General features: G+C 25.0%; 1 protein-coding gene across 1 annotated transcript in view; it reads right to left on the reverse strand.

Annotated features, from left to right (window-relative positions):
• Positions 1 to 688: 688 nt before the first annotated feature.
• Positions 689 to 11287, reverse strand: part of LOC117167196 (NADH dehydrogenase [ubiquinone] flavoprotein 1, mitochondrial-like) — an 18120-nt gene continuing 7521 nt past the window's right edge. The window contains exons 4-6 of the mRNA XM_033351929.1: positions 8705 to 8937; positions 6166 to 6369; positions 689 to 1133 (exon numbers count right to left, since the gene is read on the reverse strand). Of these exons, the coding sequence (XP_033207820.1) occupies positions 947 to 1133; positions 6166 to 6369; positions 8705 to 8937 (624 nt within the window). The 3' untranslated portion in view covers positions 689 to 946. The remainder of the gene's footprint in view (positions 1134 to 6165; positions 6370 to 8704; positions 8938 to 11287) is intronic.

An 11287-nucleotide genomic window follows, 5' to 3' on the forward strand; every position in this document is an offset into this window, starting at 1 on the left:
CTTTATTATTATGCTGTTTTTTTTTTTTAATAACTACGTGCATCTTAATAATCTGAGCGCTTTAGTCAGGTCAAGAAGATAGAAAAAAAGAATTTAAATTTGAATTTATTGGAAAGAAATTTTTTTAGATATTTTTAATTGTAATTATAACAGAAATTTGCTTATTTATTTTCAAAACGTAGTTATATTTAAAGTGATTGTTATCTTGCTTAAAAATTGAAGTGCAGGTGTATCAGGAACTTAAAATTAATAATACGGAACAACAAATCCATTAACACTCGATTTTTAGGGAAATCCTACTCAAACTTTTTTACCAACCAAACTTTCTTAAAAGGGGAATAAACCGCTTTAATCTCAACAAAATTTAACATTATTTTTGAGAATCCCCCCCCCCCCTCCCCATCAACTGTTTTATTGCAGAGGGTGATAGAAATTTTCAGAATAATTGACAATATAAAGCGGCATTAATAAAGTCTTAAATTATGATTTCAACCAAAATCAATCAAAAATTCAATGTCTGAAATTCAACTCTTAGTCGAGTTCGGTTGAAATCTCAGTTGAAAATTTATTAAACTTGCCAAAAAAATACTAAAATCTCTTTCACTTCTAGAGGCACATTTCATCATCAAATTCATTTTGCCCCTCAAAAATGAAAGTCTATTAAATTTCTCACTTAACAGTATCAAGATAAAATAAAAATTTGTCTTTACTGTACAAACTTTTACAAAATCAGGGAAATCCTTAAGTTTGTGTTTATTAAACAAACCTCCAAATGACGGAAGTTCGAACATAGAGACAGAGTTGAAGAGCAAATTCGTGAGGTGAAAAATCAAATGTGTTGTCGAAAAAAATCTACTAGCTCTTCTATATACACTGAAAATAAATACAGCTCTCTAGATTTTTCGATTTGTTAATCAGTTTCATTTATTCTAATTCCTCCGCAACTTCAAACCGCGGCGGCTGCCTTGTATTTTTGAATTCTCGACTCAATTTCCGGTCTGAAATGCCTAATGAGCCCTTGTACTGGCCAAGCTGCTCCGTCTGCCAACGCACAGATTGTGTGCAACTCTATTTGCTTCGTCAATTCCCAAAGCATGTCTATTTCGTGTGTCTGGGCATTTCCATCAATGAGTCTGCAATAATTAAAAATAGAAAAATTGTCATTTTAAACGAAAACTAAATATAAACAAAAAATAGAGCACAATTTATATTTTCAATAAAAAATGAAATGGTTAAACATTTAGTTGAAAACATTAATTTTTAACAACAAAAAAAGGGATTTGCAAAAATGTAGTTTAATTTTCAACCTAGTAACTGATGAATTCTCAACTAAAATGACGAGACTTCAACTGAAATAGTTGAATTTCGAACAAAATTAATTTTTACTACAAAAGATAAATTGTCAATCAAAATTTAAATAATTAATTTCTAAGTTCAAAAAATTAATCTTCAACTAAACAATAAAATTTCCAACTAAAATTATCGAATATTCAATTGGATAAAGTAAAATTTTCAGTTTAAAAATTACTTTTCACCAAAAAAAAACTTTAAGAAAAATTTACTTTCAAAAAAATAGTTACATTTTCAGACAAAGTGGTGAATTTTCAACTAAAAAAATGATAAATTCTACAAAAAATATGAATTTTCAACTAAAAATAATTATTTTTTTTAACCGAAAAATTGAAATAATTTCATTTCTAATCAAAAAATGAATTTTCAAACAAAGAGATTAATTTTTATCTCGAATTATGGAATATTCAATTGAAAAAATAGTTAGATTTTCAGTTTAAAAAACAATATAAGTTTCACACCAAAAAGAAACAAATACTCAACAAAATCATATTTCTCATATTTCGATCAAACAAAATGAATTTTTAATTAAAATTATGAATCAACTAAAACAAAATTAATTTTTAAGAAAAAGAGTTTAACTTTCAACCAATTAATTTTATTTTCAACCTGAAATATGAAAAATGATACATATTTAACTGAATTACTTGCATTTTTCACCGAAAATAGGAATTTTTAAACAAAAGATTTTCAAACATGAAGATTAATTTTCTACATAAAAAAGCGAATTTTTCACAAAACACATAAATTTTCAAACAACTAGTTTTTAGAGGCTTTCTTAATATTTCAAAGGATTTCATTTGGGACCGAAACATTTTCACACATTTTAAACGATGTCAGGAAATTCTAAAGAGATTTCGAAGATTTAAAGGGAATTAAAGAGATTTCAAACGATTTCAAGGGGATTTCAAATGATTTTAAAAGATTTCAAGAGTTCGAAGAAATTACATAGTGAAAATTCAGTATGAATCTCAATCTTTCTAGACATTTTACCAGATTTTAAAAGACTTCAAGAGTTTCATCAGATTTTCAGAAATTTTACTGGATTTCAGAAGTTTTTAAGGAATATCGAATGTTTTCGAGGGAATTTTAACGGTTTTATGGAACGAAAAACGGTTTCCACGAATTTCTGGGGATTCATTGAGGGGATTTCAAAACATTTGAAAATATTTCCAAGGGTTTTAAAGGATTTTAACACATTTTTTAAGATATAGATGGATTTCAATGATTTCATGAGATTTCAAAAAATTTAAATGATTTCAAAGATTCTAAAGTATATCTACCGATTTCAGAGGATTTCAAAGGGTTTTAATAATTTGTAAAGGGTTTAATACGCTTTTAAAATATTTGTAGAGATATCAAAAGATTCCACAGTATTTCTACGAATTTTCGAGGATTTTCAGTAAGTCCAGCGATTTTTAGGGACGAAAGTCAAAGTCTTTTCTAGGTAAAGAAGCAAATTTTGTCCAGCTCTCCTTTTTTTTACGTCAAATATTGAAATAAATGCTTGTTACAGATGTAAAAAAATAGTCATTTTATATTTTATTGGCCAGCAATTTTTAAAGAAAGCAGAAGCATAAATAAACAAATTCTTAATTTTTTCCTAACATAATTCGTCTTTGAAATCCCTTAAATCTTTGAAATCATTTGAAATCTTTGTGAATTAAATATTTGTGAAAGCTTTCTTCAATCTTTGTGTAATCTTTTGAAATGTTCTTAAATTTTTTCAGATTAAAAAAAAATTTTTTAATAAAAATCTGAATTTTCAACAAAATAGTTTAATTTTCAATTTAAAAAGACAAAATTTCATCCAAATTGTTAAATTTTGAACTAGTAAAAATCAGTTTTCAACTGCAAATGGAATAGTTAAATTTAAAGTTAAAAAAATTAATTTTCAACCAAACTAATGAATTTTGAACTGAAACGGTGAATTTTCAACTACATGAATTTTTGAAATAAATAGTTCAATTTTTAAATGCAAAATATCAATTTTCAACACAATAGTTTAATTTTCACCAAAAAGAGATAAAATGATTTTCAACAAAGTGGTTACATTTTCAAATAGACATGAATTTTTAATTAAAATGATGAATCTTAAAAAAAATAATAAATAACTTTTGTCAATAAACTATGCAACTAAATTTTCTATTATAACTCAGAAATATTTTCTCTTTAAAGTACTTCTCTAATAACTACCTGAGTCGGAAAATAAAGTTTTTACTTTTTACTTTTACTTTTTTTAAAGACTAAAAAGAAAGCTTGAATTCGTTATCCAGCCATTTTTCATAATAATTCAAAAAGTTAGAACAAATTTCATCTTTCTTGAATAAAAGTGCAACAGTTCGGTGGAAAATTCATCTCTTTTTTGAAACTTTGTGTTTTTTATTTCAAAATTCACTTGCTTTAGCAGAATTTTCATTAGATAAAAATGTAACTGTTTGGTTGAAAATTAAACTATTTTGTTGAAAATTGAACTATTTCATAGAAGATTTAATTTTTGTTTAAAACTTATATTTTGGTATTGAAAAATGAACTGAAATCTTTTCTGGGTGAAAGTTCATCTTAAAAAAAAGTTTGGCCTTTTTTTCAAATTCATCTGTTTTAGAACAAATTTAACCTTTTTTTGATAAAAATGCAACTGTTTGGTAGATAATTCATCCATTTTGTTACAAATTCATCCATTTTGGTTGAAAAAATTCGCCGTTTTGAACTGAAAATTCTATTTTTTCGTAGAAACTTTTTTTTTTGTTAAATAATTCATATTTTGATCTTGAAAAGTCAAATAGAACGTTTTTTTGATGAAAATTTAACTATTTTTAAAAATTAATAAAACCTCATCTGTTTTAAGAGAAATTTAATCTTTTTTGGATAAAAATGCAACTATTGAACAGAAAATTCAACAATCTATTTCTTTTATTTTTTATTTAAAAATCGATATTTTGATCATGAAAAGTCAACTGAAATGTCTATTAACAGAAAATTCAAGTATTTTTTTGAAAATTTATATTTTTGATTTAAAAATTCGTCTGTTTTAGTAGAATTTTTTATGAAAATGCAAGTTTTTAGTTCAAAATTATTCTTCTTTGCTTGAGTATTCAACTATTTTGTTTGAAAGATTTGGTTGAATCACTTCGTTAAGGAATCTTTTTTTTAAAATGTATATTTTTAGTTGAAAATACATCTCTTTGGTTGAAAGATCAAATATTTAGCTGAAAATTAATCTTTTTTTAATTAATAATTGAACTAATTGGGTAAAAGAATTGTTCAGTGGAAAATACTTTTTTTGTTTAAAATGAATTTATTAACCGAAAATGTAACTTTTCCATTTTTTAAAGATTGATCTTTTTTAATTGAAAATTCTCCATTATTGGTAACAAAATAATTTTCTTGGTTTGAAAATTTTTTTACTTGGGTAAAAATGCATTACTTTCGTGAAAAATTAAGTTTTTGCTGATAAGACATATTTTTTGTTTTAAATTCAATTTTTTTAGAGAAAATTCGTCTTTCAGCTTGAAGGTTCAACAATTTAGATAAACTTTTATTTCTTTCTTGACTGTAAAATCATTAATGGTAGAAAATTCGTCTTTTTGCTTTTAAAATCCTTTTTTTTACAAATTTCATCTTTTTTATTGAAATATAAACTATGACACTTTTCTGTTAAGGGATGTATCTTTTTAGGTTGAAAATACATCTATTATGCTACAAATTTAATTATTTTCTTAAAAATCCATCTTTTGTAACAAAAAAAGGGATTTTTTTATTTAAAATAAATTAATAAATTTGAAAATTTTACATTTCTATCAGAAATACTGTTTTATTCCTTTTTTAAAAGATTCTATGTTAGAACTATTACAAGATTAAAATGTAGAATTTTGAATATTAATGATCAAGGAAAACCAAAAATTAGTCAATTTACGTAATTTCACCATTAAAGTGCATTGCGGGTATCGGAGACCTCAAGCTATTTTCAACCTCTTATAAACCATACTTAATTCGAAAAAATTGAGTAAGTGTCGTCATCTAGCTTTAGTTGGAGATACTAACTATAAGTAAAGTCGCTTATCAAACTGCGTCAAGCGTCAGTCTTAGCAGCAGCTGCTGGTAAAAAAATCGTGGGGTATCTAACACCCAGTGTGCACATAGTGAGCGAAAAAGTAATTTAGGAGCAAATTTTTTTGTTTACTTTCTAACGTAAGTATATCATATGAAATAAAATAATTATTTTTTTCGATTTTTTCATACTTCTTTTCTTTGTAGATGGCTTATAACTTACGGCAGCCCGTCATGCAAGAGTAGTTACTAGAGTTTTATATGTGTCTTTTTTCAATTTCTTGTATTTTTCTAGTATTACATGCCAAAGTTTCTCAACTGTTATAATAATAAATCGATTTAAAAGCAAACAAAATCTGATTCATCATTTTATCATAAAATTGACTTTTCAACTGTGAAAGTAAATACCTTTTTTGAAAGCACTCATGTTGCAATATTCTTTTAACAAAGTACACTATTTCAAAAGTATAGTCATAAAATTTGAGGTTAAAATAATTAAAATTGCGTGAATTATGAATTTTTAGGTAAAAAACAACCCATTTTTTTACTTTTTTTTCATTAATTTTTTAAACAAACTTAAAATAAATGAATGGCTATAAAATCAACTCTACCTTATAAAAGATACCTTAAACTATGTCTGATAATTTTATTGTGACAAAATATTCAATAGGGGTTAAACAATACATGATTAAATACGCTGGGGCATGGGATACCCACGATGCACTTTACCGCGATTTTTTACCATGAATTAAGAATACTGCTTACCTCTTCATGATTTTGTACATCCAGGAAATTCCTTCGCGACAGGGCGTACACTGTCCGCAGGACTCGTGCTTATAAAAACTGATGAGACGAGCGATTGCCTTAATTATGTCGGTTTGCTTATTCATGACGATTACAGCAGCTGTACCGAAAGAACTCTGCACTCTAACGAGGTCGTCAAAGTCCAACAAAACTGTGTCGCAGACACTGGAACAAAATTAGAATTGCAAACATTTCTCACGGCCAATAAACTTGAAAAATTTGAACTCTAAAACTAAACATTTTTCCATTTGAAGTATTACAAAAATAAACTACACATTAAAGCACTAAAAGTGGAACGCTTGAATTTCATAAATTAAAAAATGTTATATTCAAAGGCTCAATAATTTATACGCATGAAATGGAACTTAGGTACTTACACTTTTCAATTGTACAATTTTAAATGAAATGCAGATAAACAGCCAAATTTAGAATATTTAACTTTATAAATGATTGAGTTCGAAGATTCAAATTCAGTACGATAAATAAAAATCCACGTTATCATTTTGACAGTTCTAAATTGAACAATCAATCAATGAACTTTAAAATGTTCAAAATTGTATTATTTTACGCAATTTTAAGCTAGAAACATTAAAAATTGAAAAATTAAGAAAATTTTAACTCATCGCTTCTTAAATAAGAAGTTAAATTATTTTCATTAAAATCGTTCAAGCATCCTTGAAAAGCTTCAAAATTTTATTTTAAAATCTTCAGAAATCTAGAAGTTGTTTTAAATTTTTTCAAATTAAAATTATTTTTACAAAATGTTTAAGAACTTTCAAATATCTTTTTAAATTAATCAAAAAAATTTAGATTTTTGCAGATTTCAAATGAAAAATTTAGAAACTTTTCAATAATTGCGAAAGGCTTCAAAAGAATAAAATAATTTTCTTAAGATTCCTAGTAAAATTGCAAATTATTTTTCCTTTTGAATAATTACTTTAAGGGAGTATTTAAAAGAATTTCAAAGGATTTCAAAAATTGACGAAAGAGAATCTGGAATATTTTAAAGAAATTTGTTTAAATTTCTAGGATTTTCTAAAAATTGTAGGAAAAAGTCGATAAATATCTTTTAAAATATTGTATATTCTCTTTTGACAATTTTGGAAATCTTTTTTTATATTCTCTTAAAATAATTATTAAAAATGAAAAATCATTTTCAATTTTCCTAGGAATCTTAAGAGAATATTTTTAATCCTTTTGAAAAAAAGAATTTAAAAAGCTTCCAAATTTTTTATTTGAAATCTGCAAAAATTTAAATTTTTATTTATACCTCAAAATTCAAACAATTCAGTTTCAATTTGTTTACTTTTAAATAGCTATTTTGTTTTTTAATTACAATTTTGTTGTATTAAATGGAAGTTAAATTTTGTTTAAAAATTTTTTAATAAGCACTGATTAGTAGAGATAAATTTTTAAAATAATTTATTTATACTTATTTACAGTTGATAAAATAAAAATGTTTTTTATTCCAAATTTTCAAATTCAAGTGCTTTTAATTTTCAATTGTTTAAATCTTCAAGATTGCATTTTGAAATTCTTCAAACTAAAAATACAAGCTTAAAATAATTGAAAAAGATAACAATTCAACTAATTATTTTTAAAAACTGTTAAAATCGAACTTGAACAGATTTTTCTTCTCAAAATTTGTAAAATTCCCGGTCAAAATAAAAAATAAGTCGAGCTGATTAAAATTTAATTTCTCAAACTAGTTTCATTTTATGGGGAATGGTTAAACCGCGATATGCCACCTGGTGACAAAAATTCGAACTAGAAAGAATAGGCACGATTTTAAAGATGCATCTTAATTTGGGCATAAAAGTGTTTTAACCATTTTTTTTAGTTTAAAGTATTTATTGAATAATAAAAATAAGTTTTTATCGGAAACAAAGTGTTTCAAATGGAATTTATATATTATACAGTGAAAAACCACACTTTTTGACAGAAATATTTTTATAAAAAAACAATTATTGTTCTCTTTCTTGTGATTTTCAAAAGATTATAAACTTAAATGGAATTATTTTGAAGCAAAAACGAACTCAAAGTAAATTTTTATTAATTTATACATAAAATATTTACTATTTAAAAATCTGATCTTAAAGTTAGGTTAGAATTCGTATTTAAATTCGAGTCGTCTATTATTCGTATTCTAGGCATAATATGGATGAAATTTAATGCTACATGCATTAAAATAAAGTTTACTTAAGCTTAAAATGCATTGAAACTCACAAAAATGTGTTTTTTTCACTGTATAAGATGGAAATTCTATCTAAAACTATTTGTTTTTGCTGAATATTTGTTTTTAGTATTTAATCATTCTTTTATACTTCACAAACCAATCATAAAGACACTTTTATGTGACAATTAAAATACATGTTTAAAATTGTACCTACTCTTTCTAAATCCATTTTTCGGCACCATGTGGCGAAATGGTAGACCACTATTTCCCAATTGAAGATTTTTTTCTTTTTTTTATGATTTGAAATGCTTTCTTTGAAAATACCTCTTAGGAATGATAGGCGTCGAAGATCCTCCAGGAATCACACCTAAAAGGTTATCCCAGCCTCCGATTACGCCACCTGCATGCCTGTCGATCAGTTCCCTCAAAGGAATCGACATTTCTTCCTCAACAGTGCAGGGGTGGTTGACATGGCCAGAGATGTTGAACAATTTTGTCCCGCTGTTACGGGGTCGGCCGAAAGAGGCAAACCACGAACCACCACGTCGACAGATCGTCTTCAATATTTTAATTATTAACAATTTTAGTTTATTTCTTACCCGCGAAGAATAATTAAATGCATCTTTCAATAATAATTTTGCCTATCTTCTTTTTAATTATTTCAAAGTTGCATAAATTCAATTAAATTACAGAACAATATGGTCTCAAAACGGAGGAAATAGGGAAATGAATTGTTTTCAGAAAATTAATGTAGGTACCATATTCCTCAGAATTGAAGTCGAAATATATTTAACGCTCAATATGATAGTTGGATTTTCTACCAAAAGAGATAATTTTTCAAACAAAAAAGACAAGTTTGCAGCGAAAAAAGATTTCCAGTAAAAAAAGAACAAAAATTTAAATCAAACTATAGAATTTTCGAGCAAAAAAGGTAATTTTTCTAAACTGCAGTTAAATATTCAAAATAAAATGTAATTTTCAATAAAATAATTAATTTTTTGACAAAAAAAAAGCTATCTTTAACCAAGAAAATTAATTTTTGCAACGTATTTTAACCAAATAGTATAATTTTAACCAAAAAATATGACTATTTAACAAAATAATGACATTTTCAACCAAGGAAGATGAATTTTCAAACAAATATCTGAACTTTTAAGCAACAGATGAAGATTATTTAACAAAATAGTTGAATTTTTAACCAAGAAGTTAAATTTCCAACCAACAAAGATAAATGTTGAAATCAAAAATTTAAATTCTCAACAAAACAGTTGAATTTTCAACCAAAAACGATAATTTTCAACCAAACAGCTCGCTGTTTTATGAAACTATTGAATTGCCAATTCAAAAAGACGACTTTTGAACCCAAAAATATAAATCTTTATGATTTTTTAACAAAAATGTTATTAAAAAAAAAAGTTTCATTGCCAACAAAAAAGTTGCATATTCAACCAAAAAAGTTTAGATTTATACCAAAAGAGATGAATTGTGAAACTAAAAAGACGAACTTTTAAGCCAAAAGAACGAATTCTAAACCCGAAAATATAAATATTTAACAAAACACTTCATTTTCAACCACATAGTTGAACGTTCTACTAAAATAATGGAATTTTTAACTAATATGATTAATTTTCCACGCAAAAATATGGATTTGTGACAAAATATATGCATTTTCAACTAAAAAGGATCGAGTTTTAATCAAAAATAAAATAGTCAATTAAAAGACTCAATTTTCGAAAAAAATTAACAAAGTAGTTTAACTTTCAAGCAAGTAATTTGTAAAATCAAAAATTTCAACTAAATAGTTAAATTTTAATGAAAAAAGATGACTATTTAACTAAAAAATTAAATTTTAACCAAAAAATATGATTTCCCCACCAAAAACGAATTTTCAACCCAAAACAACGAACTTTCTGGACAAGAAAACTAATTTTCATCAAAAGAGTTGAAATTTTTAACAAAAATGATAGCCTTTGAACAGAATACTTGATTTTCCAAGAACAAAGAATAAAAACCAAGAAAGATTATGCAGTCATGAAAGAAAAATAATTGCAACCACATTGTTGAATTTGAAACGAAAAAAAAAACAGAATGTTTGATAAAATACTTGAATTTACACGCAAATAGTTAAATTTTCTACTAATAGTTGAATCTTTAACCCAAAAAGACCAATTTTAAGTAGAACACTTGAATTTTCAACACGAAAATATAAATTTGCAACAAAAAGTTAACTTTCAATAAAATAGCTTAATAGTTTAACTTTCAACCAAGTACTTTTCCATGAAAAAGAATTCATTTTTGAACAAAAAATATAGCTTTCTACCAAAATAGTTTAATTTTCAATACAAAGACTTGTATATTCAACCAAAAAAGATACCATTTCTAAAAAAAAAAAATAATTTTCAAGCCAAAAGGACGAATTTTCGAACCTGAGATAAAAATTTTAATTAAAAAATTAAATTTCAACCAAATAGTTGAATCATTCAGAAAAAAGTCAATTTTTAACAAAACAGTTTAATTTTTTATTCGAAAATTTGAATTTTTACACGAGAATAATATACAAAATATAAAAACTAAATTAAATTTACATCAAAATTTTTAATTTTTTTTAAATTTCTAATAAAAAAGATATGTATTCTAAACCAAAAATATAATAGTAGAATTTTCCATGAAAAAGAATTCACTTTCAACTAAAAAAAAGAAAGCTTTTCTACTAAAATAGTTCAATTTTCAATAAAGAGACGAATCTTGAGTAAAAAAATTAAACTTAACCAAATAGTTGAATCATTATCAAAAAAGCCCATTTTTAACCAAACAGTTGAATTTTTAATTCCAAAATATGAATTTATAACAGATAAGGTTATTTTTAACCAAAGATTTGATTTACCAACAAAAATATGACATTTTTAT

The sequence above is a fragment of the Belonocnema kinseyi genome, chromosome 2 (assembly GCF_010883055.1).
Source record: "Belonocnema kinseyi isolate 2016_QV_RU_SX_M_011 chromosome 2, B_treatae_v1, whole genome shotgun sequence".
Lineage (NCBI taxonomy): Eukaryota > Metazoa > Arthropoda > Insecta > Hymenoptera > Cynipidae > Belonocnema > Belonocnema kinseyi.